The sequence below is a fragment of the Orbicella franksi genome, chromosome 4 (assembly GCF_964199315.1).
Source record: "Orbicella franksi chromosome 4, jaOrbFran1.1, whole genome shotgun sequence".
NCBI classification, from domain to species: Eukaryota; Metazoa; Cnidaria; class Anthozoa; order Scleractinia; family Merulinidae; genus Orbicella; species Orbicella franksi.
In genome coordinates, this window is record NC_138148.1 from 14,434,250 (window position 1) to 14,460,295 (window position 26,046).

Consider the following 26,046-nt stretch of genomic DNA (forward strand, 5'->3'; position numbering starts at 1 on the left):
ATGACATCGTGACAAGGTTCAGAACAGGAACCGCCGCCATATTGAACTCACTAGTCTGGCAAAGTGTGATGGGTAACGCAGTCTCGGTAGGGACCAGTCTTACTCGGACGATTTTTTAAAACGCAACATGGCGGGCAGCGAGGATGGGAACCCATCCGACGAAGACAGCGAATGGTCTGATTTTAGTGGCAATAGCGCGAAAACAAATATTTTCGACGACGTGACTTTTGGTCTTAGATCTCTGGATCCTGTTGGTGTCATCAATACTCTAATTGCGTGCTTTCCGTGGCAATCAGACCCTACATCAGCTGGTATAAGCGACGGAGCGCCTTGCGCGAATGACAGGTTTAAATTTCATCTACAAGTACTTTGATTTTATTGGCCAACTTTAGTTATACTTGGTGAATTCGTGAATGTATTTTTGCGCCGTTTCGTTGACAGAATTCTCGACCGTGTTGATCCTTCACTGGAAACTTACGGAGAACCTTTGACTTGGCGGGGTTCACTTACAGAGGTTAAATTTTCCAGGGCGTTGAATCTTCCATCGTGTAGCAATGGAGTAAGTCCTTTTTTCGCCTGAAAATATACGATCTTTAGGCATTTGCTTAATATCGCTTTATGAGTAGCTTGTTGCCCTTTTAATCGAATTACCACCGTGAAATTTGTCGCAGATGTGTTTTTTTTTTTTAAGTTCTGGATCTTATATTTAATTTGCAAGCTCTTTAATGAAGTTAGGGTAATCAAAGTTGATAGATTCCTCCATGAAACATTTATTTGAATTTAATTCGTGGGTACACTAGTGTCTCGACTTACTTCTCGTCGTTATAGCAAGCGTTCTGGTTGTTATTTTATTCCAAAGTCACATTAAAATAGATTGAACTGGTCTATCTCTCCATAGCACAAATTTTCAACAAAACTGGCGTGACTATTTTGCTCTTAGCTGTAATAAGTTCGCACCCTTTCTGAATCCGTTTAGATTAAACATTTTACATTAAAAAAAATATTTGCTAGATCCCTGTGACACCTGGTAATATATGATATTTCCACTGTCCTACATAAACATTGGCAAAGAAAAATAGAAATTCCTGTGCACTAGAAAATTGTAACAATATTTTAAAAATGTTCTGGTCCCAGGTGTTTGAGGTTATTGTAGGCATTCAGGGGTGTCTTCCAGAAAATTGAGGTTGAAGTTGAAGCTTTATTGCACACTCCCAAAAATATGTTTTTCATTTAACAATACAATATAAATACAATAACAATACAATTAAAAAGATACAATAATTATAAAAATACATTGAATTAAAAAGTGTAACACTTAAGCATCTTTGTTTTAACGTTTTTCTTAAAGTGTGCTAGACCTTTGCACAGTTTTAAATCTTTATCTAATGAATTCCGTAAGTTTACTATCCTGTCCACTTCAAAAATTGGTCATGGGTAACTTTCACAGGCCTCAAACAAAAAACTGAAAATGTTTGTTAAAATGAATTACCTGCCTTTGTTTCCACCTGGATAACCACGTCACCGAAACACCAGGCAAGCAGAATTGTGATCTCTTATGGGAAAACATACACTAAGGGAAATCTGCTAAACGGTCAAAACGAACGGCTAGGAGATGGTTAACAAACAGAGACAGATGTTCTAGCCGTTTAAAATGGTTTATGATTTGCAGTAATGGAGAAATTGGTGTCTAACAGAAACGCTGCTAGCATATGGTGAAAAGCAAAAAGAATCAAAATGCTAGTCTGGAAGGGTGAAGAAGAGGGTGGGAAACCAGTAGCAAAATTAGCAGCCAAATTCGGTAAACCAGTGATCTGAAACGAAACACGGTAGCTGCTATAAACTCAGGGAGCAGGGATGGCGTTGTAGTGAGAGCACGCACCTCCCACCAATGTGGCCCAGGTTTGATTCTCGGGCCTGGCGTCACATGTGGGTTGAGTTTGTTGTTGGTTCTTGTCATTGCTCCGAGGGTTTTTCTCCAGGTTCTCCAGTCCCCCCCCCCCCCCCCCCCTCCACAAAAATCAACACTTCTAAATTCCAATTCGATCTGGAAAGAGTGGATGAAGAGCCACTTTGTGGAAATGCCACTGTGACTGTAAATTCCCATTATTGATTCTATTAAGGTATTCCTGGAGTAATGTACTATCCACAACTTTGGGAGGCTGGTCGGACATCAAACGTATGTCTCACTAGTGTAATTTCCTTCCTTTCTCTTTCACTGAAGGAGGACTTAAATGCCAGAATTAAATGGAAGGAAGGAACTTTCACTGTTTTCTTTCATTGCAGAATAATTTGCCAGCTTGGCAAAATGAAGAGGACACTGATTTTGTCTCAACAAGAACTTTTGACTTTCACAAACTTGCTGAAAAATTCAGCACACAAAACTCTAGTAAAAGATGGAGTAGCGATTCTAATGGACTTCCAGAGGACTTTGTTTTATCAAAATCCTCTGATCCACTCTCTTCCACTGCTGCTGATTCTGATGGTGAAAATGAGGATGAAATTTTTCTTGTCTTCCGAGGAAAACCAAACAATCGGACATCAAGTTTTGATGAGTGCCAAGCTGCAGCAGGTAAGAAAATTATTTACAGATTAATAAAGTGCTTAACCACTGAGAGTAATCAACTTGTAAGTTCTCCACACAATGTCATGACATATCACATCTACAGGTCATAAACAATAACAGAATGATTACCAGGGTAACTACTATAGAGATTTGAGTTGTTGATTTTGTTGTGTAGGAAAATATCCATACCTCTCCCATGGAGGGGTACAGCAAGTTATTCTGTGATGTCAAAGTGACAACATGTCATAAAGCAAAACAAATGACGTGCTCGCACTTCCGCTCTGTACATGTCTTTGGGGTTTGGTTTTGACTATGATGTCAGTTCTGTTCTTGATCCAATCCTTCTTTCAAACTTGGAGTTTTCAAATTTGAGTAATGGTGGACAGTTGAATTTATCAGACTTTTCTTTGGGATTTTGACTTTAAATTTGGTACAATTGCTATCTGGGTGATTAAGTTTTGATATCTGAAAGAAAAAAGGTATTTTTGACCACAGTAGCACTTATATGGTGTTGAGTAATAGTTTTCTATAGAAGGTCAATCATAATCTAAATGTTATATTTTCATTATTATTATTTCCTTGCAGGGCTCTCTGAGCTTTCAAATGGAGAACTTTTAGACTTAAAACAGGAGATGGCTGCCTATGTCAAAGAGTACTCAGATGTTCTTGTTGAGGAATTGACACTTAGGGAGGAATTAGAGAGAGAAAAAGAAATAAAAAATAACTTTATCTCAACATTATTAGCTGTTCAATCCAGAATACGAGAAATACAGTCTAGCCAAGGAAAAGGGAAAAAAGGATGGTCTGCTAATTCAGGAAAGGTAATTAAAAAACTTGGACTGATTCCATAAAATTGATGGTTTGACAATTGCAGAGTTCAGTAGTTTCTCTTGTGCGATTCTGAGGGTATATATGAAAATGATCTTGAGAAAAGACAAATCTCATGCACTTTACATATTGTATATACCTGCCAACTCTCACACCTTTCAAAAAATATTTTAAGTAGAACCAGTGCTTCTTCCTTCAATTCTATGATTTTAGAAGGAAAAATTACTGACAGTGACTTAATGTTGGTGAAATACCACCTGTGACTGAGACTGAGAAATATTCAGAACATCTTCGTCAATTTTTGGAATGTTGTCAGAAATCTTTGGGCATCATTAGATACAGTCAGGGATAAAAGGTTCAATGCCTTTAAAATAAAAATTTAAGTTGGCAGGTATTTTAATAACATGAGTAGTGGTTATGCAACTATACCTCAATGACCTATGGCTATTCTAGGGGACCCAGCTCCCAGAGTAAACTAGTCAGAGCTTTCAGTTGACAAAGATCCCTGATCAGTTTTGTTTTTTAATTAATGTTGTGTTAGGTATATAAGTCTTTAATTTGTCTAAGCTCAACACAGTCTGCTTGTTAATTTATTATTTCTAACAAAATTTTAAAAAAGTGTGCAAAATGATTGACTAGGCACAATCATATATCATCCAAAACATTTCATGTGTAGATCAGCAGTTAGTCCTTTATAAGTTTAATTTGTGCTTTTAAATATAGTTGCATAATTATTACACCTTTTCGGTATGCTTTTGCGGCATTTGGTTGACCTATGGTTCATATGAGTTAGCAAACCTGACGCACCAGTGAAATTTACCAGAAAGTATGACTAGATATTCATCACACCAAAATTTGGCCATAAATCCAGCCATATCAGGTCAGTGACTATATATCACAGAATAACAGGACAGTAAACGTGACTCCTGATTGCCCAATAATCGCCCCAAAAGCAACATATATGTACTCCATTTTTGCATGAAATCCTCCAATAATGAATTCTGGCCACTTGCTCTAGAAAACAAAACTATTGCACCCAGTCATATTCGGGATTTTATGAAATGTACAATAATGTGAAATTTTTTTGTTGTTGTTTTATTAGTATTTAACCACAGTGATACCTTATGATGAATTTGGTGGAGGTCCAAGCACCAAAGTATTGTTGAGGTTGATTGAAAGTAAGTATTTATTTCCTTTGAATTGTTTAACAAGTATGCTTCCCATACATTTCTAACAAAAAGATTATTAAAGTAACAATATTACTGAATGTGAAAGTGAAGAATGATCATCACAGTAGATTTTCCAATTTAAGCAATTGGAAAGAAGAAGCCTGAAAAAAATCAGGACTTCAACGGGATTCGAACCCGTGACCTCCACAATACCGGTGCGATGCTCTACCAACTGAGCCATGAAGCTACACATTGGCAATGAGGTCAATTGACCTCGCTCCCAATGTGTGGCTTCATAGCTCAGTTGGTAGAGGATCGCACCGGTATTGTGGAGGTCACTGGTTCGAATCCTGTTGAAGCCCTGATTTTTTTCGGGCTTCTTTTTTCCAGTTGCTTAAATTGGAAAATTTACTGCGATGATCATTCTTCACTTTCATCTACAACCACAGTTCAAATATGAATTACTTCATATATACTTCACATCATTACTGAATGTGATCATAAGTCTAGATGGAAGTCAACATTTTGTTAATTTTAGTAAGGGCAAAATCAAGCTGAAAACAATGAAAAATATCAAAAAGGACAGGCTACTCCAGTCATCTGACATTCAATGTAGATTACCATTATTCCCAAGGCAATATGTTGAGTATTTTACTTTGGTTTAGTATTGTCTCATAATCATTTGGAGCTCTCACTATAATGAAAACATTCTTGCCTTATTTTACTACTAACATTGGATCGACCTGAGTATGGTACTTACCAGAGGTGGATCCAGGGGAGAGGTTGAGGAGGTTGCAACCCTCCCCACCCCACCCCTCCCCCCCTCCCCACCCCTCCCCCCCTCCCCACCCCTCCCCCCCTCCCCACCCCTCCCCCCCTCCCCACCCCTCCCCCCCTCCCCACCCCTCCCCCCCTCCCCACCCCTCCCCCCCTCCCCACCCCTCCCCCCCTCCCCACCCCTCCCCCCCTCCCCACCCCTCCCCCCCTCCCCCTCAATAAGCAGAATTTTTTTTTTTGGTTATTATTTTGTTTGACTCCTCTTTACGTTTCTTGAGGAACAAGAGAATGCATCCTAATTTTGTTTCGGCCTGTCTGCAGCCAAAAAAAATCGAGATTTTTTGTGAAGACTGCAAACTGGCCACCCCTCTTGGCCGCCCCTCTTGGCTGCCCCATCTGCTATGTCATTCTTGTTCTCTTTTGTGGCTTCTTTCATTGTTTTCAACATTTTGGGGTTTTCTTTGAACTGATATTTCACTCTGACTGCATTCGACAAAAAAGGAATGCAGTCCTAATGCAGACAGGAGTGAGATTTTTTGGCGGGGTGAAAACAAATAGCATCATTGCAAAGCATGTGTATGCGAGATGACTTGCTTTTTTGATCGTTTGCGATCACTCTATATGTAGATAATACACAGTTGTTCCACTTCCTCCAATTCACTGATAGTCAAATCAGGAGAAGATAAAATACATTTTGCAACTGCTGTGTAAGACCTCAATTCGTGAAAAGGTCACCAGGATGTGATCACATATAACAGGCGACATTCATTTCAAGTAAACAAACGGAATTGATACCATTAGTGAATTTTCATGTACTTGTTGAACTGTGTTCAACTTTGGAAAATGAAGAAAATGTGGCCCCATACTCCCTAGAATCTCATGCCTGCAGTGCTCATCATCCAGGCTGATGGCGTTGGAGGTTTTAAGGTGTACAACACTCCTTTCAGTAATTCCTGGTTCTGCCCTGCTTACTGCACATTTTAGCGAACCAAAAGTACCTGCCTTCAAAGATTTTTAACCATCCAAAAGTAGGAAGAGGTAAAAGCGGATAAATCCAAAAGTAATGATGGTCATTAATAATATTCTTGAAACGCCACTGTGACTTTCTGGAAACACAATTTCTGATGGGAAAAAAAAACAAGCTAACAGAGGTCAATTGCAACAAACTTACCTGGTCTTGGCCATCTAAATCAGCCCTTGACTAATTGCTTTCTTTCCTTTTGAATGACTTGAATTAACAGTGAACTTTATTTTAGTTATGGAGGCGCTTATTGCAGACAGCCCTACTGTTCCTAGTCTGCTTACTGAATATATATTAAAAGGTGAGAATCAATGGGAATTGGTTTTCTTTACACAGTAATGTTTGGAACCAAAAATAATATCAGTTTGTTGTCAAACCATTTATTCCATAATGATAATAATAATTAGTATCACCCAACTAGTGGACTAATGCAAATCCTGCATTTTGATTGACTACACTACTAGAGGACTATTAGTAATAGTCCTCGAGTGGCAAAATTGGCGCAATCGAGCATGACGCTTTCTTTCGTTTTATTCCCAAATAAATATTTCTTCAACTTGCATTTGTTAGCTTTATTATTGCCTTTTCTGTCCGACTAGTTGGGTGATACTAAAACAATTAGACCCTTCGCCCTCAAGGGCCATGGGTCAATAGCCCATTCAGCTTCGCCTCCCGTAGCCCTTGCGGGCTGCGGGTCTAATTGTTAAATATCAGTAATGAGTAAAGACAGACAATACTCGATATTGTGGGGTTTGTTTTCAGAAAATTTCCATTCTCCGCTCCCCAAATTTTCCAGTGTCCCTCCTTGGGTAAGCCCAGGGTATGCATATTCTTTGCAAAAAGCAATTCGCTGTAACTGGTTGCAATAAATTCTATTGGATGATTTAGACAGGCAACTTGGGGTCTCTATCAATTATCACATGTTGTAGGGACAAAGCCCTGAGTCCACCATCAAATTCAGTAGTAATCATGATCGAGGAGTCTAGTTGTTTTAGTACAACCCAGTGACTCTTCTATTAAACCTACAATAGTAATATAATATATTTGGAAAACATGATGGTTTTCTGCTTAGTGCTTTGGTCTCCAGATTGAGCAGTCTAGGCTAGAGTCCTAGCTGGCATCATATTTGTGTTATATTCTTCCAAAAGTGTTGTTGCTATTAGAGTGCTGACTGCCTGTGATAACATCACAGAAAGAATTTTATTACAATGTAAATAAAACAATTTTAAAAAAAATGTTAAATATACAATTCTTCCTCACATAAGTGTTATTCTTGTTCGTTTCTCTGGCAGTACTGTGTGCTGAAGACTAGAAAGAGTCCTCCCTGCACTCTGGCCGCCCCATGTGAGTGTTTAAGTTTTACGATTATAGATATTTTGCACTCAACAGATTCCTGAATTAAAAAATTGATGAATAGAGGGAGGGGGAGTTGGTGGGGTGGTCACATAATTGAGTTTTTGGGGTCAATTTTGTTCTGCACCAAAATGCCTCAAATTTTGCATGTAGCCTTCAAATTAATTGAACATAATCACCTCATTTTTTCCTCTTGGTTTGCACCTTGATTTGGAGAAAAATGAAGTCAAAAACAGATAATAATTAAAAAGTGGATTATTGCACAGGTGTTTTGCAAGAGCAATTTTGGAGACCTTCCCCTTTTTTCATCTCCATTTTCACATAAACTGACAACCACTTTATGCAAGTGAAAACCTACATTATATAGTGTAACCACTGCCTTAATTTCCTTCACTGACAGTGATTTTTTGTGTGTCAGTTTTATAAAAGTGTTATTATGATAATCACTCTTATCAACATTCTCCAGGTAAATGTTTCTGTCTCAAAGTGAGTGATGGCAGTACCACCAATGATGACTACGACAATGCAAGCAATTCCGTTGGGCCTTGGTTCCTCACAAATGGTTGAGAACTCAAAGACTTAACCCCTGCGCATATCTTGCAGTCACTAGTTGAGCACTTGGCATGTCTATTTGTGGGTCACATGCTTCCAAATGGTCATGATCCTGGGAGATCGTGTCAACAGTAAAGATATAAAAGTAATCTTCGTGAGTCCCACTTGATATCTGAGAAGTAACTACAGTGGAGAGAGCAAGATAGAGAATTGGAAGGGTCAAAAAGTGTTCCAAAAAATTGGAATACTCAGTCACTTCCTGTTAAGAAACGCTTTCCTTCCAGTCCTCAGTATTTAAAGACTTTTTCAGATTAAATGCAACAATTCTATCTTCTTTCAAATGACAATGAGAACACATGTCAAAAAAATGTTGAAAAACATACATGTAATACTTGAAATTCAACATAGTCATACAGGTATACTCAGTCTTCTTCATTGTGCCAAACAGCATCTTTGACAAGTTTTCATTGTTTAGAAATATTCCACTGAAATGGAGAGATGTCTGCAGAAAATATTGATATTTATTTTCTAATATTTTTTAATAATTTGTTTATTTGATCTTTTTCTTAAATATTATTTTTTTATGTAATATTTCCAAAATAATTTAAAGAATTATCAATTGTGCATTGCTTAAAGCTGCTTCACAGAGTTAGGTAACACATGTTTACATAGGCTAATGCAAACCGTTATGTTTGAGTGAATTTGTGCTATGAGCTAGGATTATGTAGGGAATTTTGTGTCATCCAAACTTTAGGTTTGCATCAGCATGTCTAAACACAAAGGATTGTTTTATAAAATAAAACTATGAAGTTTAGCTCGATGTTGTAAAGGTATTTTGTTCAAGAAATAGAAAATGAATTGAGTATTTCATCATAGCTGGAGAAATATAACTGGAAGCCTGGTCAAACAAGAAATGTTGTAGAAATACGAGCAGTTTCTAGTTCTTCCAAACTTAATAAACATTTCTCAGATTTTTATAAATCTTTTTTTTTTTAATGTTTTCTTTTTCCTTTGCAGTACAATCCATTGAGATCCATCTTTTCTCTAGGCATAAAAATTGTGGCTTTTTTCCAGCCAAAAAGTGCAACTGTGTTTGCCATGCTTTGACCTCATGCAAACCGTTTAAGCAACCAATCAAAGACCATGTTACATGTTAATTTTTATAAATTTCAATTCAAAGTATTGCCAAATATATATTGTAAATACAGATATTAATATATGAAAATAAATGCTCTTCTTTTCCATTCTGGTTTTCTCGTCACATATTAAACAGTGGTTGGAGAACTAATCAGTTTTTGTCAGTCCCTTTGCACAGTGTATGTAATTGGGCAAACCATAGTAGTAGAGCAAATACATTTGTTCTGGACAATATAATATCAGTGTTGTATCTGTGTTACAAATAAAATATTGCTTACATTAAGAGAAACCTCGCCATTAGGGTCTCAACAGTGAAACACCACTGAGAAGACACTTGTGGTGTGCTTGCATCATCATTGGCTCATGTCCCAGCATCAATTTCTTGTAACAGTATGGTCTCATCTTCTTTGATGGCATCGGAGGTGGCTTAGTGGGCCAATCCTTGCTTAGAATTTGCGAGGGCAGTGAGGGTACGGGAGGGTGGGTGGTGGATGAGGGGCTGCAAAGTCGTGTTTTTGTTCTTCACGTTTCTCTTCCGGCTTATTGCCTCCTTTCTTAAAAGTAGCCTGACAAGATTGCAATGAGAAGTTATTTGATATATATTTTCCAGTCATTCTGTACTTTTACCAAATTTGATTATTTTACATACTATTCATTGTTTCAGACCAGTTTTCCTCTCAGAAAAGATAACCTTACTCAAAGTAGGTAATATGAATTGGAATATTGAGAATGGTTACCAACTACTAGTTCCCGTAGCTCTTGTGAAGTGAGTTTAAGAAAGTTCTTTTGCCCTTAGGCTCGATTTACCTGAAGGAAATTGAGCAGCTCCCCTGCTCTCTTGGTGTCTGTTTGGTTTGCTATCTGTTCTGTCTTGTACCCCAAACTCTTGCACTCTTCTCCCACTTCGTACTCACTGACAAACAAAAAGCAACTGCCATGCAGGCATTGTAACAATTTTGTTACAATGCAGTAAGTTGAGGGAGTGAAAGGGAAAAATCTCTTATACTAATCTTTATCAGAATGTACTCCTCTAAGATCTGAGAGCTTGGAACAAGTTGATGCAAATCTGAGGGACTAATTAAAATTTACTGCGATGAAACTGTTTTCCACCATTTGCAGTAAACAGATAACTTTCTGCGAAATTTTGGACAAGCAATCTTAGTTTGTAGATCGCAGTGTCAAACACATTTATGGACTTGACTGATGTGAGAGGGTAGCAAAAGGGGGTTGTCATCCCATTTTAAAATTTGTATGTCATACATGTTATGCTACTTTTAACAATGGCTTTTTCATATATTCACAAATCACATGACTGTCTCTTAGTTGCTTTTGTCACGCAACATACTGAAGCCGCCAAACGGACTCGCAAGTAGAAAACATGGATCTACTTCCAACTCCGTTTGGCCAGGCCCTACGGGCGTGTTGACTTGCGATGATTTGCAGGCTGACGCAAGTTTTTCACCATTTGGCCACCCAAATCAAGTCAACACAAGTTACTGGCGTCCATTAACCTTTTATTAGCCAAGGAAATACAGGATGTGTCTGCCTTAAAACGGGTTTTTTGCAACTTGTGTTTACTTGCAAGGAAACTTGCGAGTCCGTTGGGCCACCTAACACAAGTCTCCATGCAAGATCAACTTGCAGCTACATGTACTTGTAACTACTTGTGAGTCTGTTTGGGCAGGGCTTAGGTTTTGCCCTCATCCATTCCAACTTAGACCCTTTGCCACTCTCGTGTAATTTACGCAAATGATTCACAACACAATGTTATTATGATGAAACGATGTAGGAGTGGTCTCCAGTGTGTTGTATCAGATTTCTAACAGATGTAAAGTTGCTGATATTCACAAATCAGACTGACAAGAAACCACAGCTTAATTTATTGAAAATCATTAAATAGACAAGAAATTTTACATCCAGTGCAACACCATGAATGGACTATTTCAAGCTCCAAAATGTTGAGAGTGAGCAAAAACATCTTACAAATATCTCCGACTCATCTCTTTTGCAAGAGCTTATTGGTATTATACATGTACTCTATCTCCATTATCTGAGAGCTTGGAACAAGCTTATCCAACCCTTAGGCAGTCCATTTGCTTTAACATACATGTGACTGTGCACAATTTACAGTAAATAACTTACTTCCCGTGAAATTCAGTGCAAAAAATGTTATTCATCTGATAAATTAAAGTACATTGAACAAAATATTCTTGTTCCACTGTCACACTATCAAGTGTAGATATGGAGACATTCAGTTCAACACCTAGCCATTCAAAGGCTCTCTGATTCTTTCTAAGAATGTTATTTAATTAAGTGGATAGTGTAGTTTGTGTAACTAAAATATTTCCTCCGAGTAGTCGTTCATTCAGTGTGTAGTATGTATTTATTCATCCTTTGAACAACCTCAGTGGCCCAAAATATTACCATCTAGCAAAATTAGATTTTTTTAAATTCTTTTTCATTTGCCTGATTCAATTTTTAAAAGCAATTAACACTTGCCCTTTACTTAATTGTTTATAAATTAAATCCATTTCAAATTGCTTTTAGATGAGAGTGGAGTTAAACCCAAAAGACCACAGAAAGTTTCCGACTTATGAGGTGTCTGCATTATTAATAAGGGTTGATTCAAGAGACATGCATTAACTGCAGACAAAAAATGTCTGTATTAAATTAATAACAAGACACCCATAAAAATGTATTCAGCAGGTTCAAAGAAATTGATTTTGACTAAGAGGATAACTAAATAGGGCTTGAACATTTTTCAGATCAAAGGAAGTCATGACTTCACTGCAAGCAAGAGTTTAAAGAGTTTGACTCCATATTTCAACTAACAAAATATTTGCAAGGGCTGCAGCATTTAATTTTCTGGAAAAGCAAACAGCAGATAGCCTGTTCCACCAATCTGGTGTGACTTCCATGCATAAGGTTAGAATTCCTGCAATTCTGGGCTCAACAGACGCTTGGTTCTCTTGTTGCTGGAGGCGTTACCTTTGGAGGATTTGTATGAAGGCGAGTCACTGCAAAAAAGTAATAAATAATATCTCACACTTTTTCACAGCACCTTCTTGACAGAATGTTTCTGTGAGATATAGATTAGCATTACACATGTCCAACCAATGTAGTTTCTTAATTTAATTTGCATTTTGGTTTCATGTATAACTGTTTGTATACTTTTAGTGAAACAAATCATGGTTAAGTTTGTTGCTCCTATATTTTAGGCCTTAGTTTCTGAACAGTGAATCTTAGGCCATTATACTTACAGTAGCCCAAGCCCTGAAGGAACAGAATGAGTGAAGTGGCCACTTTATGAGGCTGTTCTTCCAGTGGCATGCCACCGCAATCTGACACTTTGAAGTAGTTGGATATCGCTGGATCTAACCTAGAGTTGGTTTCAATGACATCATCTTGGTGGGGAGAGTTGGATCCTGTTACCAATAAAGTTGAACACTTCAATGACTGAACTTTCTTTGAACTGCCAGGTTCTGGGCGATGTATCTGAAGGTCTGTGCGTCTCAGGTAAGAGTTAATGAATAAAGAGAGATTGCGAGGGGACAGGACTGTGTGGAGACTCTGCTTAAAGGCATGCACAAGGTCCAGGTTTTCTTCCTTTGTCTTTTTACCAAAGTGATGCCAGAGTAGATAGTCTTCCACAAAGGTTGTAAGCCCCTTACTTTGCAGTTGTTTGACACACATCTATGGAACAAACACCAGGTATAGCACTAAAGTTAGGTACATACACATACTGTATACATGTACAGCGATATTACACCACATTACTGCATTTATATATACTGAATAATTTGAGATAAAATCTTTAAGATCTGTGTGATGAGGAGGTAGCTTTGCATCAGCAGCAAATAAAATAATAGCTTGTTTTTAACAAATACTGACTGTGTGGGTGCTTATGGGATTATTTTTGAGGGCCAAAATGTGAAGGAATGGAGCATTGAGAGGCACTCTAAATGCGAGGCCAAGTTGTGGAAATAATTTGAACCCAAAGTTCAACAGCAACTCCTTTGTAAAGTGAATTTTCGAAAATTTCCTCGCCCATTCTCACCATATCCTATTCAGTTTTTTTCTTGACCCTGTTTTTATTCATGGTTTTATGCAATAAGCCAAACAGACTTGAATGTTTGCCAAGGCAACCCCAAAGTAAATTAACACATCTGACTGATGTAGCTGCTCCCTTTTCACAGGGAAATTAAATTTTTCTCGCCGTTGTTTTCCAACCCTTGTCATCTCTCCCAACACCCTCCCCATATCATTCCCACTATTAAATTTTACTATTGTTGTCAACAACAGCATGCATAATAAATGTATGATGAGGTTATACGAAAATCTTGCCTAAACATACGAGCAAGAATTACTGTAATGGTGTCATTCTGAAGCAAACACATAAATGTGATAAATAATTGATATCTTCCGTTCGCCAAGCTCATATTAAGTAGCGGATTTGCACACTTGCTAGTACAAAATGTACATAGTTTTCGCACTTCTTGCACGAACATGCAGCGCAAACCTACCTTTTGGTATCCCCACTCGATCCACCCTCCATTAGAAGCCACTAATTCCACCAAAACTAGGGCTTCAACTCGGGTAGGATTCCAGAGTGCATATCGACAGAGGATGTTGGCTCCAGCGCCAATACCGAAGCCAATAAATCGTTTGATGTCGAAAAAATTCACCACTTCTCCAACCATGTCAGACAACTCGTCCATTGTGGGATACAAGTATTCTGCTGGCAAGTCCTCGCTGTCTTCTTGCTGGCCAGGAGCGTCAATGTGGTAGATGCAGAATTGATCTAGAAGGGGCCGCGTTTCGTTGAAGTTGAAGAAACCAAGAAATGCTGATGTGTGATTTTGTCCAATATCATGGAACGTGACGATGGCAGTCTTCCCCTCTTTTCCCTGCCGAGTTACACGCAGCTTCCCTCTGGAGGTTTCCACATCGTGCTCAGAAAGGAGCGAGATGAACGCTTCGTGATCGTCGAAGACTTTTGGTTCGGATTCGTGAATATCTATCGAAGTAAGGCTAACGAGAGGTTGTGCTTCCATCTTCTCCTCTCCTTCGTGTTTTGCAAGTAGGGCGATTGCAAAGTTCCACGGGACCGTTCGAATATCAACCAGTGCTTCCATGCAAGTTACATGAAGGGTAAACTGAACTACGACTGTTGCGAGGTGAAGATAAAATATGCCGTGATCAAATGTTCTCTGACTGTCATTTACTTTTTTTAACTAAAGCTACCGCGTTTATTTATGTTAAAGGATGAAAAGTAGTGCGGCTGCAGATGTGCAGGTTGATGAAGAAAGGCCTGATAGCAACGTTCAAGATGTAGTCCCTGCTGAAGACGACAAACATTCCGGTCAAGTCGACCAAAACACTATACAGCCTACAGAAGATGGAAGCGAACTAACTGACCTGTCTGAAGAGAAAATACCCGAGGAACCACTATCTGATCACGAACGGCATTTACTATTTGAGAAAGGAATCAAGTAAGATTGTCAGATATCGTAGTGAACCCCTATTTTGATTGGTTTTTTTTTTTTTTTAATTAAATAATTAAATTTCGCTGTGGAATGTAAGCTTACAGTTAAGCTATTATGTAGATTAGAGTTAACAGTTGAAAGAGTTTTTAAGAGGCAATTGGATAAATATATGTTATCTGCCAGCTGGGAGGACCCTATAGTGAAAAACTGGTCTTGAAAATGCTGCAAAGCCGCACATCGAGGGCAACATTTCCAAATCCGAGGTCACAATTTTTCACAATACAGACTGAACCTAAGCCAGTAAATGACTCATTTATTTTTTTTCCTCTCTCTCAAATCGCTTTTGTGAATGTCGACCTTTTCCACACACAGTCCATAAAACCTAAAATCTTAATTTAAGATTTTTCATCTTATCTCAACACCACAACAAAAGCTGACAACTTATGTCAGCTTTTGTTCTGGTGCTGAGGTAAGATGAAAAATCTTGATTTAAGATTTTAGTTTTTGCAGGGCACATCGCATGCATGGTGGTTTTCGCCTTGTCAAAGTGCGTAATTAGGAACACACCCCTTTTGCTGGCAGTCATGTCTTTAGGCAGTGTCAAGTTTCTCCTGGGTCAACGTATTCCCTGACATTCCAAAAGTCATTTGTGGCCTCTCGTTGATCATTTTTCCCACCGTTAAGAACCAATCAGATTGCAGAATTTGTTGCTCTGCTCTCTCAGGAAAAAAATTAAAACTTTTTATTGCCTTTTCCTCATAATATATGGGCTGTACTCATTTATTTTTGCTGATGGATAGTCTGTCTAAATGATACATAATTAAAATAAAGTGAGGAACTGTTCAGCATGTAGTTCATGTCAAACCTGAATTTCCATTTTGAGTAATTTCAAATAATTTCTCCCAAAATTTTGTTAAGTGGTAATCCATCAGGCTTTATAACCAAGAAGTTGTTATTCAGCTAACTAGATGTAGATGTAGATGTAGATCTACACAGCCAATCAAAGCAGCAAAAATTATTATAACATTTCATATTGTGAACAGCTTTATTTCCTGCATGTACCATTAAAAATGCACAAAAAAAACCTTTGGACTCTTTCCACCTCTTTCTAATGTTGCTAACAACTTGTACGTAGACTTTTAAGAGTGCATTTTGCCTGTTGCAAGTTTCAAAGCTTTTAAACATGTAACCAAGATTATAGTTATAGATCTTTGCACGCACTACATGCCTATGATATTGCATATCATGTATATAACAGAATTGAAATTTGAAAAACTACAAATATGTATAGACAGGTTACTGAAAGCCTGTGTCTTTTCTTTGACTGTAAATAACTTATCTAGTTATAATATTAACCATTCATTAATTTTCTTCTTTTTTTTCAGATTCAAGGTAACAATGGAAGATCCCTTGTTCTCTCCTTTTGAGATATAAGTTGCGGCCTATGGGTATAAATGGAAGACTTCATCAACAGAAAGTTAATTAGAGATGACCAGTCACTTAGTCAACTGAGGTCTTCAGTGATTGCATTTTGCTTTTTTGGGCAACCCTACTTCTCATGTGACCATGAAATCAGATAGCTGAGATGAGTGTCCTCAACCAAATAAAACTGTTTGCTTGGTTTTAATCTAGGTTGCACTATTTTTGAGATCCTTGTATACCTTCTTAACAAGCTTCAACCCTGTCAAAATGTATTCGTAGTAGCTGGGATAATTGCATGAGGATGCAGTAAAGGTTAGGGGTGGATTAAGTCAGAGAGGATAATGTGGTATCACAAACTATTTTTATTTGATATTTCTTGTGGTCTCATCATTGGGCAACACAACAACAGCAACAAATTGCAACAATGCCACACACTTACACGTAACTATCTAGTAACTGACAGAGACATATTGCCTTAGGTAATCCCACAGTAATTTTGTTTTAAATACAAAAGCCATGTAACCACAAGAAATGAGTTATTATTTGATCACTGAATATGGATGCAATCAATTCACAAACAGAAGAAAGGGAACTTACAGCATGGTCTCTATTGTCTGCTGGCCTGTGTGCGAGGATTAAAAGATGGATCTGAATTTCAACAACTTCCAGAGTGCCTTCATAATGTGAGTACTCCAGTTTGATCTTGACCCTTTTCTGTTCTATCCCTTTTTCTTTTTAAAACTTCAGTTTTGGCACAAATGCAAAACAAATATTTATGAGCGTAACTTAATTACATAGATTTATCAATCACTTTTGCATCATGAAATCAAATTAGTCTGTACAAATTGACCCTATTCACAGGTATTCTTGGTGTTAGACTGGAACTAGCTTGCAACTGAGGCTAACGCAGGGAGTCTTAAGTTTTCAAATGCAAATGACATTATTCTCATTTTAATGATATTCCTCCGCATGAGCCTCCATTGCAAGCTAGTTCCAGTCCATTACCGACAATATGAATATGGCTATTGCAAAGACTTGTGGGATTGGACGTCTGTAGATCATGTCGTTTCTCCCTGTACTGTTTTTGTCTTTTTGCATTAATTTTTTTCCTGCAGATATTCCTCATAGACTACACTTTTTCTCCTAATCTATGGATGTTTTTGGTATTTTCCACATTTTTATGACTATTTAACAATAATTAGGGAAAAAGTCAATCTTACTAAAGGCCATCAGAAAATTTCTGATGGCTTTTAGTAATAATGGCCTTTCTTTAATTACTGTAAGTTGTTTCTTTCTTGGCAGATAGCAGAGATTTACAGCCAACTTGGAGATTGTATCTTTCAATGCTTACATGTATGTGTTGTGTGAGACGAGAAGGATAACATTTAGTTTTGAAATCCAGTGCTATGTTTGTTAAGTAGATGCCCTTAATTGCAACCTCAGAACACAAGTAGTAAGCTTTGCTCGTCGATAATTAAAAATATGTTTGCAGCAACCACAGCATATTCTGTGGTTTGTTTGCTTCTACAAGAAATTTGACATAAAAAGAACAGTAGCTATTCTACACTCCACGGAGCAGGGAGGCTGTTTACTGAGAGGGTTCTTCCTTATAAAAGGTAAATGGAGGTTAGGTTTTCAATGAGAGTTAATAGAAATTTTGCACATTTTCAATGTCAATCTTCTGTTTCATATCATATATTTTACACTAGTACTTATTATTCCAGACTATTAAATATCATTGAAACCCCTTAACTAGTGTGCTAGATGAGAATGCTGTTTCATTTGCCCAGGCTGAGAAACTTTATTATGAAACATCACTTATCAGTGTTGGAAATGAACTCCAGTCAACACAGAATGAACTGGGTATTATTTACTGTTATTTTGTACATGATATCACATTTCATGAATGCACCCAGATGACAATTATAGTGCCAGGAAAACACAATTAATACTGATATGAATATATTAAATATTGAAGAACTGGGAGCATTTTTTATCAGCTGAGCAATTTCTTTCCCCTAGTGTGTTCCATTACTCTTACTAAGGATAAAGAGACATTAAGAGACATCCCCTGTTGACAGATTACCACCAAAAAATACAACTTCTCCCCACCAGCCCTGCCCTCAAAGGAAACCTCAGTAAACCTTGCAAAACCATTCCAATTAAAATGTACGAAGTTTAAAGGAGCTCAAAGACAGTATTTTGGCAATTTAAAATTACCTGTAAATTGAGGAAAACTGAAAATAGTAGTTTACTAAGATAGCCTGCAAGTAGGCTCTCATCATTGGTGTTGGTGAAGGAAGTGAGAGTCAGCGAGCCAAGTGAGCCAGTGAGAATGAGAGCCTGCACAGATGCTATTTTCTGAATACAGCCCCTCTGAAGGTGTCAAGATTATGACAACTCACTAGCTTAATGTGTCAAATTATTAGCCAATAGAAATTGAGAAAATTAACATCAACAAACATGATAGCAAATTGCACATGGAGGCTTTAGTTTTAGTTATGCACACAGCACTTGTGTTTTGCTGCTCGCAATGTTGGACAAATCGTTGACATCTTTAATCGCAGCACAATCTAAGCCAATTGAATTTCCCTCTTTTACCTGATCATGAATTATGCTGGTTAGGGAGCAAGTCACTAACACTACAGTATCTGAATGTTGACCTTCACAAACTTTCTTGATCATCGCTGCAGTTGCAAACAGTTCAAGAAATTTAAAACGTTTACCATGCGTATCCAGTTGGCATAACCTGCAAAAACATTCCTTCCTTCCTAAAGACGATTCACAGACTTTTTGCTTCACTCGTTGACTCATCTGTCACAACTTTGCTCATCAACTTTGTTCCTGCCGCAATGCTTGAGAGCCTGCTTGCAGGCTGTTTACTAAGATAGAAAAAAAGCAAAGAGATAATTATCATAAAGGTACAAGGATGGTTGAAGGTGAAAAGATTAACACAGATTACAAATGACAAATTTCAAAAATTTGGACTAAAGATCCATAAACCATGGCAAAACTCCTTTAAAGTGAACCTTAGACAGTGTAAATTTTACATGCCCTCCCCCCCCCCCCCCCAAAAAAAAAGGTCTCCTTCCTCTCAATTTTAGATTTGGGTACTTCCTCCTGGTATTTTTATGGCAAGTAGAACAAATTAGGTTTGCAAGAAACAGACAATGCACCTTTATCATTATATTGCAGCAATTCCTGTAAGCAGGCTTTAGTTTGGTTTGATCTCTACCCTATAGGGCAGTCTGCTATTTTGTTCTAATATTACAGACAGAATTGATATTAAACCTAGTCAAGACTATTAATTAAGTTCTACTATTTATTTGTAGATAATACTGGCAGTTTCACTACATCTGACAAGAGTACAGGAGACAAAGTATCCCAGGTTAGAACAGAAAGATGCTTGGTTTTGGCATTCTAATTATGCAGTTATCTGCTCCTGTAGGAATGAATATATAAAGGGGTCCTAAGGATACCTTTCAGTGAGGATATCTTCTGAGTGACTCAGTCTAAATCCATATATTATATATATTCACCAATAAATTTTCCTTTGATGTCATTGGCTAAAACTGTTCATGGTACAATCTCACAGGGGACTACTATCAGGCCATGTATGACCATTGGATGACAAGCACCCATTTAGAGAGGTAGCTCATGGAATACAACTTCTTTTTTTACTTCATGTTTTGTTTTCTTTCAGCCTGAGGTCAAGGATGATCCACAAGGACAGTCGACTGAGGCTCGGTCAGCAAATGAATATGAGAAGCTAGCACATATGTGCTTGAAGCAGAAAGAGTAAGTGTCAAAACCTGGTGTCTGTTTTTCCTACATCATGCCCATTGAGAAGCAAGCCACAGTGGCATAATGGCTCTAAATCAGGCACAATTTTCTGCCACTCTCTCTGGTCCAGTCGCATTCCTCCCTGGGGGCTGAGGCAAGCTCATTTCCTGAAACAGCAGCTGCTTATCAAGCCTACTCTGGATCAAAATTTCTGGGGAAACAAGATGTGATGAACTAGCAGCACATTCAAGGGGATAAGCAATACTTCTATTTGCCTTGTGGTGTAGAGGCTTATAAGTCCCCTGGGTACCCCTGTTTTTCTTGCTCAATACAGGGTGCTTTGGGATCAGCCAGAGTGTCGTCAACTGGGATCGGCTAGATCTCATGAGCAACTGGGCTTGAAAGTGCATGATATTTGAAATTATATGGACTTACACCCAAAGAAACTTAATCTATTTCAGCCATTTAGCTTGGTTCATCAATAGCAGAACATTTTCAACAAAGTTTATTTTGGTCACTAAAAATTACCAAAGCATTATATTTGGCATTATTTCCTTAACTTAAATGACATTTTTTGCATCACTTTTTTACAGTGCTCAGCTGGCACTAGAGTACTGTGGCAAGGTGAGACATTTCATGTCTATTTAAGAATTTAGGATCTTTGGAGAGAAAGAGAAAGTTTGTAATGGTCTAATGTGTTTACTCTGCATCTTGGTAAACATTATAACTTTATGCAAGTGAATAAGCTTATATGAAAGATCATATATTTGAACTGTAGAAAAAGAAATGAAGACATAATTTATCATTGCAGTACATACACATTAAGCAGTTGTGAAATTAAAGCCTGAAAAAAATTCAGGCTTGCCGTTCAAGGCTGAATTTTTTTCAGGCTTTAATTTGGTATTGCGATGATCAATCATGACTACCTCATAACTTTTTCTTAAATAGGCATAACATTTATCTAGAGTTCAAAATATAAAATCTTTCAGACAGCCATTCAATGAGAATAATATTATTGGTGATACTTAGATCTGACATTTCTTAGTTCATGTTCTCTCCCCCTCATTCTATGCTGTAAAGTAGCAGTGTAATACTCTTATTAACTTCTTTAATTTATAGCTTACCATTGTCAATTGCAACATTTTCTCCAGGCTGTAAAACTGCGCCAATCCATATATGGAGAAGAACATCCCATAACCAAACGTACACTGGATCTTTTCACTGTCATATATGCTGAGATGGGAAAGGAGCAATATACAGGTACACTAGAAAAACAAATTGGCTGACATCTGGCAAACAGACATTTCTCTTTCACATGTGATTGATAAATATGCACAGCGATTAAGGTGGCTCTCAACATTATATAGCACTTGTGCTTTGGTGGATCAATGCTCTGCACTGCATTGTACTGCACTGCACTGCACTTAAACTGCACAGACTTCTTGCTTGGTCAGTGCAACACTGCTCTGTGTAATTTAGATTTGACCACAAGTTGAGCTGCAAAAACTGAGCTGTGAAAAACGAAAAAATGGCTGTGATGCTCAAAAATTGAGTACGAAGAGGCCGAGTGGGAGGAGTAAGGGACCTTTCGAAAGTATATGTATGACCTTACTGTTGAGGTGAAAATTATCTAGGAATTAAACACTTTTTTTCAGGAAACCCATCAATGACCTTTGAAAGAGTTTGCAATTCTAGCTGCTCAATCAGTAAATTAGACGTCGAGCACTGCAAACCTGACTGCATAGCTAGCGCCTCGTCCCTAGTATGCATCGCGTCCCTAATAAACGTCCCGTTCCTAACAAGTGTCCCATCCCTAATAAGCGTCGTGTCCCTAATAAGGGTCGTATCTCTAATAAGCGTCCCATCCCCAATAAGCGTCCCGTCCCTGATAAGCGTCCCGTTCCTGATAAGCATCCTGTCGCTTATAAGCGTCCCGTCCCTAATAAGCGCCACCGTCTCCAATAGCGCGCGCCCTCGAGTTACCAAAAGTAAATCAACGCTCCGAGTGTTCAGTCCAATCATTACGGTAATCCAAAAACATTTTTTTTCCTTTTTCTTTGCCTTAAGATACATTAGTTCATGAAGATGTATAGAATTCAAACTAACTTTTGACCTTAACTGCTCATTTTTTTCTTTACCATATTTCCAGTTTTCACCCCTGCTCTTCTTAAATGCGTTATTTCACATTATTAAAAGTCATCTATTTGTAACAAGCAAGTTATTATGTTAAGTTATAAGGTGCAAATTAAGCAAAACCTTGGAGCTTCGAGGGTGTTGTGTGATAATTACTTAAAGACTTAAAGACTTCACTCTGAAATGTGAACTGCTTATGTTTGTTTAGTGAAGGAGTAACGAACTCATGTACTCTTCATCTCTTGTATTCTGCTCTCAGCCGCCATGCAGAAATTCAACAAATCCAAGCAGTCTGACGAGGCGAGTCCCGAAAAAGCCACTCAGTCTCCAGAAAGTACTGAGTCAGCAAAAGAGACAAGTGCCGAGTCAGCAAAAGAGAATGTCAAAGAGAATGGAGATGCAGCAGTGGATTCAAGGCCAACCCCCGCTGGAGAGTCTCACGAGGAGGAACATGACACGACCACACCTGATGCACAAGTAAACAGTACGTGTTGGACAGCTACACTTGGGCAACCTCGATCCCAGGCTCTCTCTCAAGGCAAAGGAGAGAGAGAGCCTGGAATCAAGGTTGATAGTGAGATGCATATACGTGTGAACACATCTCAAACGTTACACGACTCGTCATCATGAATGAACAAAGTTATTAGTTTCTAAAGAAACTGTTGTGCTGTGTGGACAGGGAAGTGAAACACTTAGCTAAGTTGAAAATGATAAAGGTAAATTAATAATGCCATAGCGAGTTTGTGTCGCTGACGTTATGAACGTTAGCCTTTCATCATTTCAAAATGTTCACTTTGCCCTGATGAAGGCAGTAATCAGTCATTTAGCTCGGAGAGGAGGGGGTAAACTCCCATGTAAAAATGACGGGAGTGCTCATCCTACCTTCTAGGTGTTAAAAGTGCGGTTTTGGTACCTCTTGAGGTGTTCAGCCTCAAAAGGTTCACAGCGGGAGCTTTTGCGGTACCTTTTAGGGTATTGAGCCGAAACAAATGGCAAAAATGTGTTGTTTTGCAATTGGTACCTCTTAGGGGTGAAAAAAATTCAAGCCACGATCACAAAACAGGATCTTGGTACCTCTTTGTTTTTTTGTTTTTTTGTTTTTTTCAAAATTTCCGACGAGCACCCTGTCCTTTTTATATGGGAGTCCCCCCGGGTTGTTAAACTCCCAACCAGTAGTTGAAAACACTGTTTATTTCTCATTCTTTAAGCGTGATTGGGGGCTAATCGACTTTTGGTTAGGGGCTAGCCGCCTAGGGGCTAATTAAATTTTAAATTGTTAATTATTTACGTAATAGATATTTTAAAATTTTAAATTCTAGATTGTAATTTTAGTTAGGGGACCTAAATAGGGATAACCTCATGGTCCTCCTTTTCAAATACTCTTTGTACTCTGTATTTGAATAAAGTATTATTATTATTATTATTATTATTATTATTATTATTATTATTATTATTATTATTATTATTAAAGATTCGCACAGCTATTGATGATATTGAAGCTGGTTTCGTCATTGGCTCCGGGCAACAACAAGTTGCCTAGGGAAGCCAAGAAACACCCCTTGTTTACTTTTTCTCTTCTTTCTACATCTCCAGCACCTAGGTGGGCTGTCGACCAAGACTACGGAGCCCCTCCTACCCCCTGTTGTGACCCTAACGTGGGTGGCTTAGGGGTTGCTGACACTTGCCAAAGGTGTCACCCCAGACTCTGGTGGGCGGGAGTGTCCATATTCCCGTAGTAGACTAAGGTACCAACCTGTCCTACCCCAGTGCCCATATTATTATTATTATTATTATTATTATTATTATTATTATTATTATTATTATTATTATTATTATTATTATCGTCCTCACGTAATGTTTGCTTAGAGTCCTTAGGGCCGAGACCAAACCATGGTCCTGGGGCACTAGGGGATAGCCAGTTTTTAGCTTGATAGCACCCTCCTCAAAATGTGTGCTGTACCTAGCAAGGTTATCTTTTGTAGTTCACTGATGCTTAATTGGCCGGGAATTCTTCCAAGATAAGTTCCTAGTCCCTTTTTGATAGCTCCAAGTGCTCCAATGATAACTGGTATCGTTTCCGTTCTCATGCCCCACATTCGGCTTGTTTCGATTTCCAAGTCCTTATATTTGGATAGTTTTTCACTGACTTTCACGGATGTGTTTCTGTCTGATGGTACTGCCATGTCAATAAATTTACAGGTTTTCGTTTTGTGGTCTTTAATCACTATATCGGGTCTGTTGGCTGTTATTTTCCTGTCAGTGTGTATTGACATGTCCCATAATATCGTGACATCCTCGTTTTCTGTAACTGTTTGCGGCTCATGGTCATGCCACTTTTCTGATGTCTTTATATTATAGTTGTGACAGACTTTCCAATGTATATACGCGGCTGCTTTATCGTGTCTGTGGGTATATTATTATTATTATTATTATTATTATTATTATTATTATTATTATTATTATTATTATTATTATTACTATTATTATTATCAACTTGTGGGCTAAATGACCGGTAACCATGAGGGGCTGACGCTCGAAACGTCGGCGTCACAAACTCACTATGGCAGTTAATTCACCTTTGTCAACTTCAAGTTGAGAAACAACTTAGTGGTTCGTTTAAACTTTAAAGTCATTTAAATTTGGCAAACTATAATGCGAACTTCAGCGCCTAAAGAAGAACACAGCTAGTATTGTTTTAACGGTAAATAGTCGTTTAGCCTACGAGTTGTTTTGGAGGAGAATTTACATTTTGAGCTAGAGACTGAATGTGCTAAATGAATAGTATAATTTTCTTTAACAATGTTGCTAGGGCCTGCACAACTTTTATTAAAATATTCTTTTTACCTCTTTTGCCTCCGCAGATGAGAATATGAGTATCACGCCTGGTCAAGCAATGTTCTGTTTCTTTCTTATCACTGTCGCAGTAGCTGTTGGCGTGACATTATTTTGCTGTCACGTCAGTGGTAAAGATCCTGTCTCCACCTTCAACTACATCGTGACGCGACTTAAGTTTTACTATTTTTACTATTTCAGAAGAGCTCCTGGAGGGAACAGATACTTCTGATACCTTGGACTCTAGTATTCAGTTTTCAGAATTTTGTCTAGTTTTTAACATTATTGCATGTTATTTTATGGTGTAAATTTGACCGCGAAGCACTGTGGTTTGAAGTGAATGCAGTGCCCTGATAAGTTGTTTTAACTTGTGTAAAGAGATAGAAAAGGCTCCCGATGTGGCGAAAGTCAGCGACATTCCCAGAAAAATTCAATTTTCTTTTTTGTTAATAAACGCCGTTTACTAACTAGAAGCAATGGTACCTGGGAATAGATACATGAAAAACCTTTACAATATGACTGAGAAAATTACTGCATTGTGATTGGCTGAGAACAGGCCAATTTTTAATTTGCACTGCAAAGTAAAATAACGCGCGCTGTTTCGTAACTTGCTCAGTCATATAACAAATGAGTAATCGTACAAAAGCTCGTGCAATTAAGGATTTGAACTACTCGTGATATTAAAAAGTTATTTGAAATTACATTTGCCTAAAGACTAGTGCAGTTTTCAGAGAGTTTTCAATATCACGCGAAGTCTAAATCGTCAATTCCACTCGCATTCTTTCATTTACCTATACTTATTTTCAATGAAATATCATACTTTGTAAAATTTCACACCGTAAAAACTGCAATCTTTTAACTTTAAAAAATGTACATTTTAGATATTTAATAGCACTGTAAATGATGCAGTAGCAAGGAAGTAAATAAAGTAAAGGACATGCGTGTGTTTTGGTTGTTAATAACTGCCACGGGAGTGCGTCTACTGACCTA

The 26,046-nt window shown here is 37.9% G+C and overlaps 3 protein-coding genes across 3 annotated transcripts; 2 read left to right on the forward strand and 1 right to left on the reverse strand.

Annotated features, from left to right (window-relative positions):
* The first annotated feature begins 118 nt into the window (after positions 1-118).
* LOC145483530 (fasciculation and elongation protein zeta-2-like) lies at positions 119-9,505 on the forward strand. Its single transcript, XM_081462058.1, has 8 exons — positions 119-345; positions 442-559; positions 2,284-2,569; positions 3,149-3,384; positions 4,494-4,569; positions 6,594-6,659; positions 7,651-7,702; positions 8,178-9,505. The coding sequence occupies exons 1-7, from the start codon at positions 128-130 to the stop codon at positions 7,668-7,670; spliced, it is 1,020 nt and encodes a 339-aa protein (XP_081318184.1). The 5' UTR covers positions 119-127; the 3' UTR covers positions 7,671-7,702; positions 8,178-9,505.
* A 1,752-nt stretch (positions 9,506-11,257) lies between these two features.
* LOC145483525 (protein NDRG3-like) lies at positions 11,258-14,603 on the reverse strand. Its single transcript, XM_081462053.1, has 3 exons — positions 13,924-14,603; positions 12,661-13,093; positions 11,258-12,417 (listed from the first exon to the last, which is right to left on the reverse strand). The coding sequence occupies exons 1-3, from the start codon at positions 14,533-14,535 to the stop codon at positions 12,350-12,352; spliced, it is 1,113 nt and encodes a 370-aa protein (XP_081318179.1). The 5' UTR covers positions 14,536-14,603; the 3' UTR covers positions 11,258-12,349.
* A 62-nt stretch (positions 14,604-14,665) lies between these two features.
* LOC145483550 (uncharacterized) lies at positions 14,666-26,010 on the forward strand. Its single transcript, XM_081462083.1, has 11 exons — positions 14,666-14,892; positions 16,272-16,278; positions 16,890-16,991; positions 17,611-17,641; positions 18,073-18,171; positions 19,641-19,696; positions 20,012-20,106; positions 20,685-20,715; positions 21,243-21,351; positions 22,484-22,708; positions 25,086-26,010. Exons 1-11 carry the CDS (start codon positions 14,666-14,668, stop codon positions 25,286-25,288), a joined length of 1,185 nt encoding a protein of 394 aa, XP_081318209.1. The 3' UTR covers positions 25,289-26,010.
* The last annotated feature ends 36 nt before the right edge of the window (positions 26,011-26,046 follow it).

Excerpts from the sequence above, each read along its gene's own strand:
- LOC145483530 (XM_081462058.1), top strand. The coding sequence starts at position 128 with ATGGCGGGCAGCGAGGATGGGAACCCATCCGACGAAGACAGCGAATGG. Across the intron at positions 560-2,283 it reads TTCCATCGTGTAGCAATGGA|AATAATTTGCCAGCTTGGCA; the intron begins GTAAGTCCTTTT and ends CTTTCATTGCAG. Across the intron at positions 3,385-4,493 it reads GGTCTGCTAATTCAGGAAAG|TATTTAACCACAGTGATACC; the intron begins GTAATTAAAAAA and ends TTGTTTTATTAG.
- LOC145483525 (XM_081462053.1), bottom strand. The coding sequence starts at position 14,535 with ATGGAAGCACTGGTTGATATTCGAACGGTCCCGTGGAACTTTGCAATC. Across the intron at positions 13,094-13,923 it reads TCGAGTGGGGATACCAAAAG|ATGTGTGTCAAACAACTGCA; the intron begins GTAGGTTTGCGC and ends TTTGTTCCATAG. Across the intron at positions 12,418-12,660 it reads CCTTCAGGGCTTGGGCTACT|TGACTCGCCTTCATACAAAT; the intron begins GTAAGTATAATG and ends ACTTTTTTGCAG.
- LOC145483550 (XM_081462083.1), top strand. The coding sequence starts at position 14,666 with ATGAAAAGTAGTGCGGCTGCAGATGTGCAGGTTGATGAAGAAAGGCCT. Across the intron at positions 19,697-20,011 it reads CAGGAGACAAAGTATCCCAG|CCTGAGGTCAAGGATGATCC; the intron begins GTTAGAACAGAA and ends GTTTTCTTTCAG. Across the intron at positions 20,716-21,242 it reads CACTAGAGTACTGTGGCAAG|GCTGTAAAACTGCGCCAATC; the intron begins GTGAGACATTTC and ends CATTTTCTCCAG.